Below are 19,472 nucleotides of genomic sequence, written 5' to 3' on the forward strand. Positions count from 1 at the left end.
AAATTCCTTCATTAAACACAGCTCATCTTATTGCAACGAATTGAACGAAAACAAAAAAAAAACACACACACAACAACACCCTTTCGCTTGCTAAAACGTTTTATTTGCTACTCTCGTTTTTCTCATTTACTTTATCGATACGCCTAGTCGCAAATAGGCATGCTATTTTGTTTTAAGATTAAGTTAAACACTTCCCCAACTGCGGCCTGTACAATAAATTCTTTTGACGGGTTTTGCATAGACGGGTACACGCACGCGTTACATTTACGTCACGGCGTCGTGTACGGCGGCTATCATAAATGGCTTAATTCACAATTCATTCCGGTTTGAATTAGGTACATGGTGGTGGAACGGGGTAGAGTGAAGGAGTATAAAACAGAACGATTATGGAAATTACACTTTCCACAGAGACCAGTCCAAAATTGATCGGTCCGTAGTAGATCGATTCGCTTGTGCTGATAGGAATTGTGCATTGCTGATATGTATCGTCTCATTACGCGTTTAATAAAATCATTATGTTTTCTCCGTCCTTTTTTCTCTGTTGGATTAAATCTCTTCCCCTTATACCGTGTGTACAAAAATACATAACAAAAGAAAACAAAACAGAATAAACAAAAAATAATGCGAATAGAAAAATAAACAAAAAATATGATCTAATATGGTTTACGAATGAATGTGAAATAATAAAAAAACGAAAAAAATAATAAACAGCTTCCATGAGTTGGATAGGGCGTCGTTGTTGAATTCATCAGCGTATGCACACGACGCTGATTGCCCAGTCGGTGGTTTTGGTGACGTGCCGCACTAGGACAGTGCGGTACGCGTAGTGTTCGGTAGGAACAGACACATCAGACCGCCACCCGCCAGCAGGACGGCCACGATGAACGTTGGTGCGGGACAGTAAAGATCGAGCAGCGTGGCTATAACCACGTTACCGATAATACCTCCCAAACGAGCGGCCACCATCGATATCGCAACTCCGGTTGCACTGTAATTTCATACAAAACCAAAAAAGGTCCCAAAAATTAATAAAAATCTTTAATTAAAAAAAAAGATGGTCCACGCAATAGCTTACCGTAAATTCGTTGGAAACACTTCCGTGATCAGACAGTCGAGTGAGGCGTTACCCATCGAGATGACACCACTGAAGACGGCCGATACGGCAAGATTCGAATGTTGGTTGGTGACGAAGTACATCGACGCAGAACAGGCCCCGGCCGCCATAGTACTGAACACGAGGAAGAACTTCCTTCCCAGCCGGTCCATACCCAGCACGGCAATAATATTAGCGGGCAGGGCCGCCGCCACAGTGATCAGCGACTCCATGAACACCGTGCTCGGTATCGTGGCGGAACAGACGCCGCTCTGCGAGTGTGATCCCATCCCAACCACGTAGTCCGTCACCTGACACACCGACGCATCCTCCACACCCGGATGGGCGCGGGTAAATTCATCGAACCGATTAAACAGCTCCGGGAACCACATCATCAGCCCGTAGTAACCGATGTGGAACGTGAAGTTGATCGTGATCGAGATGATGGTAAACTTCAGGATCGGCGACATGAACACCTGCTTGCTGTTGTCCAGTATGTCGTACAGCATGCGTTTGTACTTGTTCTTGATCGGTTTGGTGACCGCTTCCAGCTCCTTCCGCAGCTCATCGTCGATCAGCAGCTCCTTCACCGGGTACTGGTCTTTCGTTTTGCCCGTGTTCGTGACGTAGATGCCGCGGAAGATGGCAAGCGCTTCGTCGATCTTGCCCTGCGATAGCAGAAATTTAGGCGATTCCGGCAGGTACAGTAGCAGCGCGGCCACAATAAACGACGGTATGGAGCAGACGAGCAGAAAGATTCGCCACGAGTTGTACGTGAAGGCGGGTGTTGTGATGCCGATACCTGATGCAAGAGATCGGATAGAGAGAAAGAGAGCGAGAGACAGAGAGAGACAGAGAAAGAGAAAGAGAGAGAGAGAAAGAGAGAGAGAGAGAGAGAGAGAGAGAGAGATAGAGATAGAGATAGAGATAGAGATAGAGATAGAGATAGAGATAGAGATAGAGATAGAGATAGAGATAGAGATAGAGATAGAGATAGAGACAGAGAAAGAGAAAGAGAGAGAGAGAAAGAGAGAGAGAGAGAGAGAGAGAGAGAGAGAGAGAGAGAGATAGAGATAGAGATAGAGATAGAGATAGAGATAGAGATAGAGATAGAGATAGAGATAGAGATAGAGATAGAGATAGAGATAGAGATAGAGATAGAGATAGAGATAGAGATAGAGATAGAGATAGAGATAGAGATAGAGATAGAGATAGAGATAGAGATAGAGATAGAGATAGAGATAGAGATAGAGATAGAGATAGAGATAGAGATAGAGATAGAGATAGAGATAGAGATAGAGATAGAGATAGAGAGAGAGAGAGAAAGAGAAAGAGAGAGAGAGAGAGTAAGATCAACTATTTCGCTAGCAATTGCAATTCGTAACGGTCCGCCACTTACCGGTGGGAATGATCAACCAGGCCAGCCCAGCGACAAGCAGATTACCGATCGTCCAGAACGCAGCCATAAAGCTAAGCATGGAGCCACGCTTCGATTTAGGCTGGAACTCGGCAAAGTACGGCCAAATGACGGGACCGCTACCACCTAACCTGTGAAATTAAAAAAAAAACAAACGCCCATTGTTACCATGCGTTACAGGTGGACAAAACGCCTGAATGTAGGCACTGTCAACGGCATACTTACGCCACACCGTTCAGGAAGCGAAACACCATAAACACTTCGTACGTTTGCGAGAAGGATGAGGCGACGATGCAGAACGCGTTCATGATCGAGATCACGATCAGTACCTTCTTGCGGCCGAGCGAATCGGCAACGCTGCCCCACACGTACGCACCGAACATCATGCCGATGAAGATGATCGAGTTGAGCCAGCCCTTGCTTTGCGTGTTCAGGTCGAGATCGCACTGGGCGGACGGCAGGATGAACGACATCGAGATGACGTCCATCTCCTCGCTGGTGCTTACCAGACCGCATATTGCTAACAGGATGTAGTGGAATCTGCCATAACCAGTAAGCTCTATCGCCTGCTCGAAGTCAGCCTTGATCGAGTAGGCGCCCCGTTCGGGGTCGGCACCCTTTGCCTCGTGCTGCTTACTGACGATCGCACAATCACTGCCCCCGTTCAGTGGTCCGTGCGGTAGGCTCAGTTGCTGACTGGCCAGCTGTGACTTCTCCTGCAGGGAGACGGCAACGACTCCCGCCAACGGATGATCCTTGCTGTCACCGTTCGCTACTCTGTCGTCCTTTACATCGGTATCTGTATCGGTATTGTGTGTGAAAAAAAAAAACAATTTTTTTAAGTTTTGTATTTAAATACAAAATCACAGATACTAAAAGGAATTTTTGTGTGACTTACACTTTGATTGGTTCTGATCAGTGTCACCTTCTACCATCCTATGTAGACGAGGCGTGTTTTTGGTTTTGGTTGCGCTTGCACAGGAAAAGAAAATTACGCAACAATCAGGAATTGTTTTTGTACGATACAAATACTAGTTTGTGTTGTTTCTTTGATATAAACTGCAAAGAGAAAAGAAAAACGAAATCAAAACACTCATTAGTTCATTTTCCGCCATGTTTCTTTAATGAGCAATTTTTTAAAATTGCAAAAATATTAATTGTTTCAAATTGTTTCAAATTAATTATCCATTCAATTGAAACTCTAAGACCTCTTGGTAACAATTTAACTTAGAAAAAAACGTAACCATTTTGTGTAATAAATCATTCTACCTGTTTGTCTTAGAATGTGTTATCATTAATAATCATTTGTTTTTACATTTAATTTAGCACACGACCGAGCGCTCGAAACGCTACCAGACGTAAACCAGGAACTTCTGTCCGATGCGCGAAGTAATTTGTTTTCCCAACTGCGCCATGTCCGCTTTCATTATGTGCCCGCTGTGAACCGTTGTCATACGGCCACTAATGGTGGCTAATGATGATAGGAAGCGGTATCAAGCGCGTAAGCACCGTTGTAAACTAGATTAATGAAATTCTGACCTGAGCTGGTAATCGTCGACCATCGCCGCTTGGCCAAAAGGATGATGATGATGATGATTGAAGTAATTGAGCGTTACTTCCAACATTGCACCTCGTGGACAATTCGTCCCAGACACCAATAACATGTCAGTTTGTTGTTGTTGCTACCAACTGCTGCGTATTTCTGCTACATTTCGATTGATATCTGCTTAAATATTAATGCAAAGCTAGTTGCTTTGAAATCGGCTTCACTTCCCGTAATGCGTCACTGCCCTGGGGAAGGGTATTAGATTTTCATCAGCACAACACCTACAGCAAGACAATCATCTTTTAAAGCGAAAGGGAATTGCGAATTCGCAATTAGAGGGTGTATTTGTAATTGTCGGTAGAAAACGAATCGGGTTTCAAAATTAACACCTCCACAAATCGCGTCTGGTGACGGGTCTGCGAAGCGTTACGTTTGGTGTAAATAACAAAAAACTACCCCAGCCTGGGAACACGTCAATCCGATACCGACGGCCAGATGATCACAAAATCCGATACACTAATTGGGTGAAACAACACGATCGATGTGTGACGGCCTTTCATAAGAGATGGCACCACCAGCAGGATGCGCTTAGTGTTTTGGGTGGCACATTAAAATGGTGCTATAATATTCTGCTATAAATGGTGCTTAGTAACTCTTTATATAAACATTTTTATTATATTAAAAAGCGTTCCTCAAATCTAAGTAAAAGGTGGTAGACATTATTTCAGATTAGAGTTTGAGTGAGTGAGCTGAATCGTGGGAGTAAGTGTATTGTTTGGACTCACACTTTTGCATTTCAAATCACTCAATAGAAGTAAGTAAAAATACCAACAATGTTTTCTGTATAGGAGTGATAAGTTATTTTTTATTTTGGTATTTTTTTTTTGCTTGTGTTTTACTCGTTTTACTGATACGTGATTATTTGAATATAAATAAAATGTCTTAAAAATTTCTTAAAAATGTCTTAAATGCTTAAAACTATGTGAAACAATTTTAAGAGAGAGACTCCTTGGATTTCAATAGACTAAAATTTTGTAGAGAAAAAAAGCGAATCGTGAGAAGACCAATAAAATGATTGAGTTGAAAATTAAAGGGATTGTGGAAGAATTAATATATTGAGATATGTTTTAATAAATCTAAAAAAAGAATTATTATTAAATATCGAATTATTATAGCAACTCTTCAACTCTGTTTCAACTCACTAAAGAGAATGATTATTCACATCTCTGCTTCACATCGTTAACAGTCAGCCAGTTTCATCTGGTTCAATGCTAGTCCCAGTTTCTACAATGCTAATAACCTGCAAGTGCATTTTGCGTCAATCTTTTACACCGTTTTTTGCATTTCGTGCTAAACTCGACATGCCGCGTGAGAAACCATTCGGTGAATGGGTAAGCATTCGGCAGAGACACAAACACCAAAAACCGGTCCGCTTATCGGCTATGGGGAAGGTGCTATAGGAGGGGGTGTGAAAGAGGAATTCAATATACATATGTATACTATATTCTACGACCTATTATTTTACACCTTTTTGCTGCTTCACAATCATTCACTGGTCGGTAATGCAAATTCATAAATCTGATTCAAATACAAGCAGAACGCAATGACTTTTCTTCCGTTTGTTACAAAGAACGGTAAGGCAATTGTTCTACACGTGACCCTTTTTTTAAATAATTAATTACACATATTTTTTGCAATTAAATAGAGTGAAGTGCATTTTTTGACAAATTAAGTACTGTCTTATCGCACTGTTTAAGTCTTTTGTTTTTCTTTTGGTCTTATTTTTTACTATCGTTTCTTTTCTTTCTTGAGAACATATATTTAGTATTAACTTTCTTTCTTTGTGTTTACCATGCCATAAAAAATCAAATTTCAATTTTTACGTTACTAAAATACAGAATTAGCGCTCTATTTGACTTTTTTTTATCAATAACTTAACTGGTTGTGATCTTCCGCACATTGGAATGACTTAAAATTTAATAAAAGTTATTGGCATATCAAACAAACTTTTGGGTACTTCTAGATATATTAAATAGTATTTTATAATATCTCTAAGTAAAATAAAATCTAAGTTTTCTTATCATTGCTTTATTGTAGCAGCATATCTTATCGAAAGAATAATAATGTTCTCTATTCCTGTCTCTTGATCCATTTCGATTTACAAGGCAAGCGTGTTATAAGAATTTGTTCCCGAATTTCGAACCCGAAATAATGCTTGCCATTTAATATTTCACGAAGCTTCCTCTGATTCGTCCTCAAGGAGGAGCGAAGTATGAGAGAAAGAATAATATGCGAACGATCACTTCGGTAATTATAGTTGTGATGGTGTGTCGTGATAACGAAGCAGAAGAGATAATGATAATGAGGAGAGGTTGTGATCAGTAGCGATCGGACAGCAATACATTCAAGATATTAGAAAAAAAGCTTCCGGAAATTGGAAATTTTTTCAAGAGTTGCTTGATTTTGGTGCCAAAAAGTGAAGTCGTTTCCTTTGAGGATCTAATTCCGTACAAGGAAATGGTTAGTATATCAATTCATGTGTTGATGTGATGTGAAACACTGAAGCTTTGTTTAGCACATGTACAAATTATGGCAAGCGTCGGGCTTGGTTTGTGTCAGCATATGCTCTCGTGACACTTGTTAGAAAGTGTAAGTGATTGAAGAATGCCACTGCCACATACTTATTGTGTGTATGTGGCCATTGTAGACGAATGTTGTTTTTTAAATCTGCCAATGTGTATGTGAAAGAAAATCGCCAATGTGTGAAGTGTCCTGCATATAAACTATCGTTTACCCGGGTGAGTAAATCAACCGAGATAAAAAAACTTTGCCCTCAAAAACCTCAAGAAAAAAATAGGACCAAAACAGTTTTGTATTGATAGGAACCTCCAATAGCTATTCCACCTAGGCCCTCCAAGAGACTTGATCCAGCACTGCAGTACGACACTATCAGATGGTATCTTCTTATAGTTTACATCCTTTCAGATAAATTAATGAAGATTTAAGAACAACATAAATTCACGCAACTATTCTCCGCAAAATGCTGATCTAGGCATATTTTTACCTCAATCAGGGATGTAATTAGACCTCATAAAACATGTACCGGAACACCAGTCTGTAGATGAATGGAGCAACACAAAATCTAGTTAAAGCTGACCTTTAAACTCACTTCCAACCGGACGAAAGCTAACCTCGTACAACACTGACTTTCGTACACGAAAGCATGATAACCTTCCCGGATATTGGGCTGTACCTTAATGCTCAACCTCCTCCTCCTCAACTACGAATAGCGATCATACGCAGCCTCCATTCGTAGAATGCTTCTTGGGTGCAATTTTACCCTTCTTCTGCTAGTCACGGATCACCCTGTGTCTGGTCCAGTTATGCGAAATGAGCTGCTGCATTTGTATTCGCAATTCCGGTTTCGGAAGCATTACCCGCACTTGAATGTACGCGGGGCGCGTGATTAGCCATTGATTAGAAAATTTGTTTTGCTAATTAAATCATCAAACAAGCCCACCCGGCAGCGATCTACGTACGCTGAAACGGTGCCTGGTCTTACAAAACACAACGGACAGAAGGTACCCCCAGGTCTATCATCCATTTCTCTGTTGTTTTTTTTTCTTTGTGCTGTCCTGATCGTCCAGAACATGACGAAATGCCTTGAACACAAGTCGACCATAACAATTGCCGGACATCTTAATTTTTGTCGCACGTTCGACTGTTTACTTTTGTCTGTTTTGTAAGCAGTGCTTCAATCGAAAATGATTACCCACCCGGCTGACCGGATCGAGGTGAATTAGAAGAATTGTACACTTACCGGTACCGTTCTAATCAAATGCGATAGAAAGAAAGCAAGGCCACACAAAACCTGCTCGGACAATGTTTGTTTACCGCGGGGCAGGTCTCTTGCCGCGACTCTTGCTTATTGGATCGTTTTAAATTTAATTCCCTTTTTCCCAAGAAAAGATTAACGTGGCGCAAAATTGCCTCACAAACAACGGGGAACGGCATTGGGGATGATGTTTAAATCAAAATTAAATTGTTTTCTTTTTTCTTTCTTTTTTTTTGGTTGTACATGTCCATGTCGAAACCATTTTGTTGGAATCATCATTAAAATATTATTTTCAAAACCTATTTCTGTCCGATGCGGGTAGAGGGTGTGTATGAGTCAGTTCCAAATTGAAACATTATCGCAACTTGCCCACTTGCTCACTTCCATTGAAAGGTTCATCAATGTTCGACGTTGAGTCAAACAGCTTGGATGTATTTTTTTATGTTTGTGCTCGCTCTTGCCACTTCCACTGGGGCCCCTCCCTCCGATCGATAATCTTTTCTTTCGGAGTAAAATGCACCAACCGCTTATCCGATTGAGATCCGATAGATGTGATGGACACGTTGACTAGATGACGGGGTTTGAAAATTTAAATATTCCAACACCTACCACAATCGTCCGAAGCACCGACCGAAATTCGGAGTGCAGTTCAACAATTCCGTGTGTGTTTTTTTTTTTTGCGAAATAATTGCACCCGGTCGGTGGTCGAACAATTGCTATAACATCACACACTTGCGCGGAAAAACAACCCCCGGCGATCGCTTGCCGATCGGTACGGGAGTGCGGCCCAAAACCATGGCCAAGGGCGTGGGAGATCTTTCGATCGAGGTTGAGTGGCCGCACGGGCCCTTTCGTATGCATTTATGCTGAACGCTTTATAAAGGCCCTGCCGGACAGCCACATGTACATAAATACGCACACACACAAAGTTTCAGTTTAGATGATGTAATGCAAGGTAGTAATTTAAAGTCGCTTAGTGTTCTAAAGGTGCGTTAGATCGAAAACAATCACACTTATAGCAAAGGGAATCCATTTTTTATAGCATCCTGGATAGACATTTTTTTTGTGGGCGATAAAAAACCGCTCAAAACGCAGACCTGTGCTGAAACATTTCCCTTTTTTGCAATCGATCTTTTCCAATTATCTGCTCTGTTCTGCACGGATATTTTACAAACATACCTTTGTGTCACAAACAACCGTTTGCACGTTGCCGTAACTCGAACAAACGGACCGTTTTATAGCTTCCTCTGTCGTGGAAAATTGGTTCACACTGTACTGATGATAAGCGCAGCAGCACGAGACACATTAACACCGTTTGGTCGTTTTTGGCGTAGAACAAAAAGAAAATCACTTTGCGAAAGGAAACGTTTTTTTTTTTTTATTTTTTCGTTTGTTCTGTTGCACTGTTTTTCTTTTTGTAAAGAGACAAACGAAGACGAAAAGCACTTGTAAATACACAACTCGTTACGATCGATATACAAAAACACTTTTTTAAGATTTTACACAAAGCAAGATCACGAACTAGATCACAAGTTAGTGAAGCTTTACGTTCTTCAAGCGTTTAATCTTCTAAGTCCGAACGGGTTGCTTGTAGAACACACCTTTTGAAGCTGCACGGGAGCAACAGGACACGATACACCACATGGGCACGTTGATCTTCATCAAATCGAAACGCAACACCAAAGCGCAACTGCAAAAAAACCGATGCTTCAAACCTTTTTAACGTGACGCAAAGACACCTTGTTTGCAAACGGGTGATCCTTCTTCCGAACGCTTCCAAGTCCGAACCGTCCTAGGCGAGTGGTAACGAGCGAGTGAAGTGACAACCGCCAGCACAATCTCAGGGAACGGACAGTAAACGCTTAGCGCAACACTTGCTCGAACACTTGCGCACAAACAACTTCGCTTTTGCAGCAGTCGAGCTAAAACCCCAAATGTGCGCGCGACGATCGGCAGCTGCTTTGTTACTGAACGCGTGTTTGAGGCCGTTGCTCTAGCCTCCGTATCAATACGCAAACTGTCGGTAACGCACACACCGTTTTGCCCATTATTGGTCCCATCTCTCGCGCATCCCCGATCATGGTACGTGTCTATCCCGTGGCTTATCGTACGCAAACTTGGCCACCTCATGGGAAATGCTACACGATCGGTATGTGATATGGTGTAAGGCTGAGACGGTAGCTTAACGCCTTTTTCGAGCAAAACGATCTGAAGGTTACCGAAAATACACGCAGATGTTTGGCGTTATGGTTGTACGTTCTACTACGCAGCATTGATAGGTGATCGTAATTCTAATATTCACGATCAACGGGATATTAATGTGTTTCAAAACATAATTCAATTGCTATTATTAGTGAAACACAAGGGAGGTTTGTCAACTGTCCTATTGATCGCGCATCAAGTCATCGTTGTAAGATCTGTAAATGTAGAGTTCTCTTATCTTCTGTAACAGCTCATATTAATGCATGAGCGTGTGGGTGGGACACAAGGAAAGTGCATGCTAACTTTTACAATTTTACAACAATTTTAAGAACGTTAGGAATGGTTTTAAAAAATTAAGCTGTAAAGAAAAATTTAGAACTATTCTTGTACACCAGAATTCCATTGTTTTTGCTCTCTTTAATTCCTTTTTCCTAAAGGAGGCTTTTAAAATATTCAAAGTATTCTTGCAATTATACAAGGGAGAACAAACATATCTCAAATCCTGGTAATATTTGGAAAAAAGATATATTTTTCATAATCTCTTCGTTCTGTTTAATCATACATTAATGATAAATTGAATTGTATTTTTATTAATAAATATATTATAAATAGTTTAATTATTAAAAATATATTATAAATATAATTCTTTTTGTAATATTTAAACGAGAAAATGAGTTCTCAACTCATTTCTCAACAAATTATCCCATCAGCTGACAGTCATCTTCTTTATGAGTTGTCTCGATCTTGATCTGCCATGACTAAGTCATAGATAGTCTTGACTTTATTAGCCATTTCCAAGAAACTCTAAATAACTCAACATTAGTGTAGTTGTACGTATTAAAACGTGAGGGTGGAGTACTACGTCTCTTGGTCTAATCCACCCAAGATCGTAGACCAAGAATTATCCAGGAAAGTTATATTTTATAAATCTTGGTTCCAAACCCCATTTTAATATAGTATATCAACAAGCACATGTCTAGTGGCACAAGAGACGTCTTCCACTGCCCTCAAACATTCCTCAAAAACAGGAATCTTTGACACATTTAACACACCCATAGTAGTTAGTACAGATCACGTCAATTAAAGTATCACAAAGGCGCGAAAAACGTTAGAAGATACGATCCTCTAAATATGCAAATTACTACAGCCTTAACCTTCATAGCGCGTATTCTCCAACGGTCTGTGTTTTGTGCACCTCCGGGTACGGAACGATCGTCTGCTGACGCTTTTCTTTAACCTCAAAAGGTTATGGCGGTAGCTGCGATTGCTCTCGCGGTGCGTAGTTTGTTTCCGGCCAGTTTCGCGTGACTACACCCAGTGAAGGCGTGAGATGTTCAGTGGGCTGTACTACGCACATTCCCCGACGGTGTGTCGTTTTTCTCACCAGCCCGAGACCGTACAGTTTTCTCAACCCATGTTTTGATGTATCGTACCAATAACGCGAAAAATCGAAATAGTATCGATCATGCAAGGACGGCTTGGCAAGTACCTATCTGTACGGGCAATGCCATGTTCTACATGTCTGGCATTGGTAGTTCTAGAGTTCTAGACTTCGGGGCTTCCTTATCCATAGTTGGACAATACCGGCCGCCGAGCGGTAATTTACGCACATTCACCTAATATGCTAGTGAAAGGATGAAATTACCCTTTTCGAATTACCGCTTCCTGAATTCTACCTGAATACCGTTAAAGGAAAGGAGTATTTAACACAACGATTGTAAACCGGCGTAGCCGGTGGCGTTCCCAGTCTCTACAGTCACAATTAGCGCTCACTTTCTAATACGTATCGGAATCTCCCTGCAGCGCTTATCGTACACAATAAAGCCGCTCTAGATGACTAATCGGAAAGCTCAGATATGGCGTTATATCTTTGTTTATGTTGCTGATAATTTGTGCAAATGTTGCTTCTTGGTCGATTTTATTCCACAACGTCAATCGTCTTCAAATGGACCTTGGATGATCAAGATCACGACACGAATGGAAAAGGAACATTGGCCAAATGGCCAATGATAACACACACACATACTCTTATACACTGATATATAAGAAAAATTAACAGTTTCACGGTTTGATGATACTTGAGCAATAATTGGTGCTAGCTAATTCCGAGCGATCGTGACACACCGAATGGTTCAACACGATCGAATTATCATCAGCAGCGTGCCCATGACATTCATCTCAGCGTGAATCATTCGCACAGCTGGGGCTGGGTAATGTGGTTTCAAAATTTAATGTTCCATTTACACAGCCGTCCGGTGCAGACTAGTGCAGGCGAAAATTAGTTTAAGCCCCATTGCCCCATAGCCCGGGCTCGTATTGTATAAGCAAATAAAATTATTACCACGCGCGCCCGGCGCTTGGTGAAGAAACTTTCCCCACCCTTTTTACCTACTTTGGTTTCCGCTTTGGTTCCACTGGTTTCCGGCTACTGGTTATGGCAGTATTCCACTACACCTTGCAACACCGACACAAACTCCTTGCGCAACTTGGGAAACTCCTGTTTCTCCAGACGGGTTGAAAAAACTCGTACGGGGTTTGCAAGCAAACCTCGAAAGGTAGGATTGCTACCGGCGTACGCCTTTTATATGGCCTTTTGGTGACCACAACCGGTGAGACGAAAGATTACCAAGGCGTGTCAAGATAAAGCTCTGCTATCGTACTGCAAACAGCATCACGCGAAACGCGACAGCTTAAAACGCTATTCCAACGTGATCATCCCAACATCCAGCCCAACTCCCTAAAGCCCTCCGGCAGTCCGAACCCTGTGCGGTGCCGCCCGCCAACAAGGTACCCAAATTATTCATCCAGCACAGACGCAGATAGCACGCAACAGGACGGGAAGGCACACGGTGATAAGAAGCGTAGACGTACTGTTTGAGGAGTTATTTATGGTACTACCGAGTTTGTTGTCCTAGCGGGTCCAAAAATGGATCCAGCAGTGGGCCCAGCAGCAGTCCAAAGAGATGTGCAGAAAGTGAGGTTGTCGAGTCGAGGTTCCGAAGTCTTCAATGCCTCGGTCCAGAACTACATATCCCGGGGGAAGATTTTACGATCCGCCAGTATCAGCAGCATTTATCGCACGAGGATAAGCTTCTGGCAAATTGCCTGTCACGAGAGGCTGATTGTGTACTCGTCGCACAAGATGTGATATGAAGTGTACGCAAATAAGTCCTCCCTGCCATCTCCATGCAATGCCGCCAGATGTAGCAGCTGTATCAACAACCCGCACACACACACACCCTCACATGAAGCAATGTGCTTTTTTGGCAGGTTTCGAACATTTTCTTCCCGTAAAGACCTTGATCAACTGTACATCAACAATATGTAGGAGGAGAATTTTAAGCGTTTTAGCGTTTTACAAAGAAGATTTGGTAAGTTCGATCTGTTCAAACAGTACAATTCCGCCAAGGAATGAATAAATTGAAGACTGTATAAAATATCCGATAAACAATCGTCAGTAACTGCGGGCAACTACGTCTAATTCTACGCATCAAAATTCTTCAGACTACGCCTGAAAACCAGTTCAATCCAGTTTTGCACACATTTACAAATGTGATTGTGAGTTGTTGCGATGTAGCGCAATCACTTCTTTCTTCCTTCACATAATCACACGCTAAGTGACTCATGAATACCTGGTCCACACATCCGGGCGGATTTATGTCCTAAAAGTAACGTGGCTTTTGTGTGTTGCTGCTCATCGGAATACATATATGAACCGCCGAAAACTGGTACAATCTGCACAGTCATGCACTGGTGTTGACGGTGAAGATGGCCCAATCGGAAGCTCTTGAGCAACGATCGGAGCGATGTGAAAATGAGGCGATTTAAGTTGAAATACTACACGTTCGTCCCTCAGAAATTATGGCAAACGGTGATCATTCTAATGTTTTTTGAATTTATGTCTTTTTATAGATTCCTTCCTAGTATTCAAGTATCCTCTCAAATCCAACATAGACGACTGTCTTCTGAGACAGGACAGGATACTTCGAAAATAGACCGTATTAATACCTTCATTGTAATACTCCAATTATGGTGCAAAACTTTTAACAACCAATTCTTTTGAATTACACTGATGATCTTCTTATTTCGGTCTTCAAAAATTATTGGCCCATGCCTACCTTACTTAACGAGTTGATACTTAATTGCGACTGTGAGCAATCCATTGCTAAAAAGTGAATCCTGGTTATGACAGGCAAGGACCTTCCACAGTGTGATCACAGACTCGGTGGAATTGCACATCAGTGGAAGCACTTCCTACTAACTAAGCCCTGTTACTTATAGGAATATCTCCCATCGCACAAAAAAGGTTCAAATTAGTCCATTAAAATTTGTAGAAAAACTAACAATCTGCATGAGGCAAGGTATAAGAAATAATAGTTAGCATTCGAATGATAATTACTGATATTTGGAGCGAAACTATGACTATATATGTAGAGTAGACAATCGCTTTCAATATTATATCTTCTTATCGAGTTTTTTTTTAAACTATTTATTCAAAACATTTCTCAAGCTGCCACTCAGGGACCTGTGTTAAATGGGATATTTCTTTGACGTTTCACATCGAGTGTAGAATCTTCGTTGAAAATTTTGTGACACTTTCGATGACACTAACCCAAATATGTTAATGACATTAGAGCAATTCTCGTCTTTTCTATGCAATTGCCATAAGATCGAACGGGTCATAAAGATCTGTTTTTGAGGCTATAAAGACTATGAGCTGTCTGATGATCTCACTATTGTGCAGTGAATTAGATCTGCCAGGCTTCGGTGCGTTGGTCCTATTATCGGTATGGTACGTGAGTCTGTCTACGTGAGACAGAGGAGGCGTAATAGGCCTCAATTAAGATGGATTGATGTCATGGATTCATATGCCAGAATTTCCTTGGTACAGATGATTGAGAGATGACGACTGTGTGCGATTTAAAGGATTCTTGCTAATAAACAATTATGTGTGTACTCAAGAACGTGCAATCGCTATAATACATTGCTATTATAGCGAATAACTAGCATGCTATAATTTCTACTAACTTCATCCTTAATTAAATAAGAACTGCAAAAGTAAGCTTAGAAATTCAAAATCAAAGGTCCATGAATAATAAAGCCAAAGATGCAGGGGAAATGTCAGCAAAAATTTAAGATCTACTAAAGAAGCTCACAAAAACACCGATATAATTCTTGATTAAAAGTAATTAAACTGATTTTGGTCATATACCTACAAAAAGATGAAAAAGGAGCTAAAAATTAAATAGACAAACCAGGTAAACGAAACAAATTCGTATAAAGAAAAGACCTCGTTCAAAAACGAACTATTATATAAATATATAAATATTATATTAGTATTAGTATTTTAAAAATTAAAAAAAAAATCACAATGACAAAAATTTTAGAAAGGTATCTTTAACAAAACGGAACACATCAAAACGATCATTCTACCCTTAAACGCTGCTATAAAAAAAACATATCCCACACTAGCTTAAACGTACCGTAAAGGGCTTTGAGTGCGAGTATGTGTGTGTGTGTGTGTGTGTTTAAACCCCCCAAGCGCTGGCAGATGGCTAAGGATGGGAGGATAATCAAATTATTCGCCATCTAAATTTGTCATCCCATCTAATTCAATTTGGCTCAATTGGATGTCACTTTGTCCAACGGTTCGTCTATGGTTTTACTCCACCATATATGTTGCCTTGCGTGAGTGTGTGTGTGTGTGTTTGGGTTGAAAGAAAAAAAAAAGAAAGCAGAAAAAGATTATCGTCGATCCAACAACGGCCCAGCAAATCCCAGGTTAGTTGTTAACACAAAAAGGGTAGAATAAAAAAAGAAAAGATCTTCCCAACCTAAAGCTACGCGCTTTTATGCGTGTGCGTTTTATGGCATCGGGCATCCGAGACAAGTGATTCATGGCCACGATCACGTTTCCACGTGATCGTACCGGTGTACCATATTACAGCGCGATGCCCGCGACTTTGAGTGACAGTTGTTGATTTTGTACCGCGTTGCGCTTTCATCGTGCGCAGGCACTTGTTATCATCACCTGTGTGTGCGTGTGTGTGAGTGTTGAGATTTTCCGACCGAACAAAGATGATACCGATACAGAATCATCCAGAATGTATACGGGGAGAGAAAAAAATGCCGATAAATTGTTTTAATAGAATGAATGGAGCAGTTTTGTCCTTGGGTTTCCTGGACCATGCAAATCATATATTCTTATTTCATTTAAACAAAATTTCGAACAACACCACCAAACTGGATCAGTAACTGGAGCAGCTGAAGCACAAAAATGCGGAATGCTGGTGGAATGTTTGCAACAACATCTGTAGTCGCTAGCAAATGTGCCAATAGATTCACAACACTGTAGCACATTCAAGCTTTAGCACCTTTTGTTTCGATAAGCAAACACGTGCAGCGCGTTTATGTTTGGGATGTGTGCGTGTGTGTGCACATTAAAATAAGTAATATATTTTCCAAACAAAACATAACTCGTGGCCATCATTTGGGGTAAAGAGTAAACGATAATATTTACCCCTTTTTGCTATTTAATGGATGTTTTGTAATGCTTCACCAGATAAAAGCGACAGCAAAAAAAAAACGTGTAATGTATCGCTCAATATTGGCGCCTCGTGTTTCTGCAAAACTATTAATTGATTGTTACGACAACACAACAAAACAGGTGCTCTAGGTGACGCCAAATTGATCACATGTGGAACCCATTTACAGTAGCCCATTCCACAACAAAAACAACAGCAAAAAACCCCCCCGCATCAAGTTCCGGTACACCCCGAAAACTCGCTTTTTGACGATGAGTCAGGTTTGGAGCGCAACGGAAAAACAAAAAAACAGCTCCCTCACGATCCTTTCCGACGGCGACGACGCAACCTTTTGCGATATTTGTCCGCACAATTATCGGTTGCACGCCTTACGCCCAAAACGTATAAAAAAAAAGCCAATCCGGGCCCCACAATATACCCCGGACGGGTGCTAATGTGTCAACACCGCCTTTGACGCGTGCTACCCTTTGTCGCATGGTCTCTCAATGGTTCGTGGGGGGTTTTTTTCCTATGTATATGTCTGTCTGCCATTATCGGTAAAGGTTGACCCAAAAAATGGCAAACTTTGGAGTAGCATTGAATAAACGCACGCACCCGGGATAACGCAGTGATACTTGCGCAAAGCACACAAAGAAAACGATTGCAGGATAATCGTAATGCCACTTAACAAGTTAAACAATTTGCTCACTTTGCTATAAAAATTTTATAGCCACTGTTTTTGTTTTTTCTTTTCTTTTCTTGCTGTGTGTTTAAATCAAAGCAGGATATTACCTTTGGTGGTCATACACCACCAACATTGATGAGTCTCGAACACCTATCGTACGAACGATCGTGACGTAGCTGAGTTTCTCCTTTTCACTTCCTTCACTATTACCGAAGGATGAAACAATCCACCCGTAGCCATCGGCTTGTGACACACAAACCGTTCCCAAAATCTGTCCGAGCTGACTGCACCGACAAACGGGTTTCGCTCACTGATTCCACACGCGCAGGGCAAGACACTACACACTGTGACGACCATCAAACCATCAAACCAACCGCTCAATGTATGCACTGAATGCTTTCCGCTAGAATACCGCGCGTACTTTGTGTGTCGCAACAGGTCGCAAACGGTGTTCTATCAAAACCATCGTCGTCCACCAAACTCACACCACTCCCTGCGCGGGAAGCTTTCCCGCAACAGTCCCATTTCACCCACGGGGTTTGTAACATACAATAAACAAGACCGAACGACCCGAGTGGGGGCCCTTACGGGTGCGCATATATCCACCAGCACGTCGAGGTAATCCAATAACAATGCCCAATCGGCGCACGTTCAACCTGTGCAAACCGAACACGGTTACACGGCTGAGGATGCAGCAGCAGCAGCAGCAGCTGCAACCGGTATGCGGGTTCCCTACTTCCGAACGATAGTGTGCCTTCCCTTCCCGGAGAACTGCGCTCCTACGTTCTGTAGGGTAAAACAGACAGCGAACCCTTTTTTTTTGCTGTTGCATTATGCTACTAGTGTTGTGTAGCACAACACTGGCTATGGGGCTACAATTATGTCTCACTTTAACTGCACTACAAAACGCAATGGACGTTAAATGTATTAATTTTTCCCCCCACTCACATCATCTCTTCTCATGCAACACCAACTTAACAAGCAAAAAGGAAACGAACCCTTTATTTTTTTTTGCAACTTTTTTTTCTTCCCTTTTTTGGTTTGTTGTGTTTATTAGTTTTATTGTTTTTTCGCTTGTTTTGTTTTATTTTACCGCAATATATTTGATCACTTTTTGCGTTTTGTTTTTGTTTTAAAGTAAATTCACGAGTTTTTGCTCTTCTCTTACCTTATTTTATATGCAGTAGGGTGCACGTTTTCTTTCCCCTATGTATATATATATCTATTCATCTTTCATTATGTATATGTTTCTTCATCTCATTCTCTTAAATGTTTTTTTAATGTTTTTTTCTTTCGTATTTTTTCTTCTCTTTTGTTATAGTGTTGTTTGCTAATTTTTCGCTTTGTTTGCTTCGGGTCCGAACTAACAAAGTCGTTTACTCTTGTCGATGACGCTCTGTACATACACTATACTTAGTACACACGCGCCTTTTTTTTTGCTCCTCTTTTCTGTTGCTTGTTTTAGCTTCTTTGTTTTGTTTTCTTCTATGCTGCTTGTTTGTTTCTGGTTTGTGTTCTATCCCCTGTTTCGCAACATAACATAATCAACAACAGTACATATACATCGGCAACATTCGGCTCTTTCTCTCTGCATCTCGATCCATTCCCTTACATTCTTGTATTCTGTCTACAGATACACGGCTTGATTCGTCACGGGGTGCTTAAACCACTTCACAACATGCATTAACTTTCACGTCAATTAATATACCATCTTTGAAATATATCTTTACACATCTTTCGCCTCTCTCTGTGTGTGTGTCTGTTTGTGGTTGTGCTACCACAGTTCTACCACATCATCTCTGCGGGCATGCTACTACTTCTTTGGGACATACGGTAGTGTCACTATGTACAGAGTTTTGAATAAATCTATCTCCCGTTTACAATTGTTGGTTGGACTGCTGTCCAACAACAAACCGTTTTGCCGTAACGTGTCCTTCTATACTGTTGCAAAGGTTTCCGTTTGCCGATCTACCGATGATTCGGCACAAAATTCTTCTAAATCTTTAACAAACAAAAGTAGTATTCGCTTTTAATTTCACGGGTGCAAGAAACAAAATTACGTAAGCAAACTTAAACAAAAAGCAAACAGACAATAAGTTGATTAAGTGTTCAGCTAGGCTGTAAAAACAAGGACCTTTAAATCGTTTTGTTTCTGTCACATTGATTTTGC

At 41.1% G+C, this 19,472-nt stretch overlaps 1 protein-coding gene across 3 annotated transcripts; it reads right to left on the reverse strand.

Moving 5' to 3' along the window:
* Positions 1-81: 81 nt before the first annotated feature.
* Positions 82-17,633, reverse strand: LOC125767954 (synaptic vesicle glycoprotein 2B-like). Of its 3 annotated transcripts, none has more exons than XM_049434997.1 (6): positions 17,410-17,633; positions 3,409-3,569; positions 2,736-3,309; positions 2,493-2,641; positions 1,076-1,895; positions 82-988 (listed from the first exon to the last, which is right to left on the reverse strand). In XM_049434997.1, exons 2-6 carry the CDS (start codon positions 3,443-3,445, stop codon positions 805-807), a joined length of 1,764 nt encoding a protein of 587 aa, XP_049290954.1. In that variant the 5' UTR covers positions 3,446-3,569; positions 17,410-17,633; the 3' UTR covers positions 82-804. The 3 variants fall into 3 exon arrangements, with proteins under 3 accessions (XP_049290954.1, XP_049290951.1, XP_049290952.1); XM_049434994.1 differs by lacking the exon at positions 17,410-17,633 and adding an exon at positions 12,486-12,677; XM_049434995.1 differs by lacking the exon at positions 17,410-17,633 and adding an exon at positions 9,071-9,872.
* Between the last annotated feature and the right edge of the window lie 1,839 nt (positions 17,634-19,472).

Source organism: Anopheles funestus, chromosome 3RL (genome assembly GCF_943734845.2).
Source record: "Anopheles funestus chromosome 3RL, idAnoFuneDA-416_04, whole genome shotgun sequence".
Lineage (NCBI taxonomy): Eukaryota > Metazoa > Arthropoda > Insecta > Diptera > Culicidae > Anopheles > Anopheles funestus.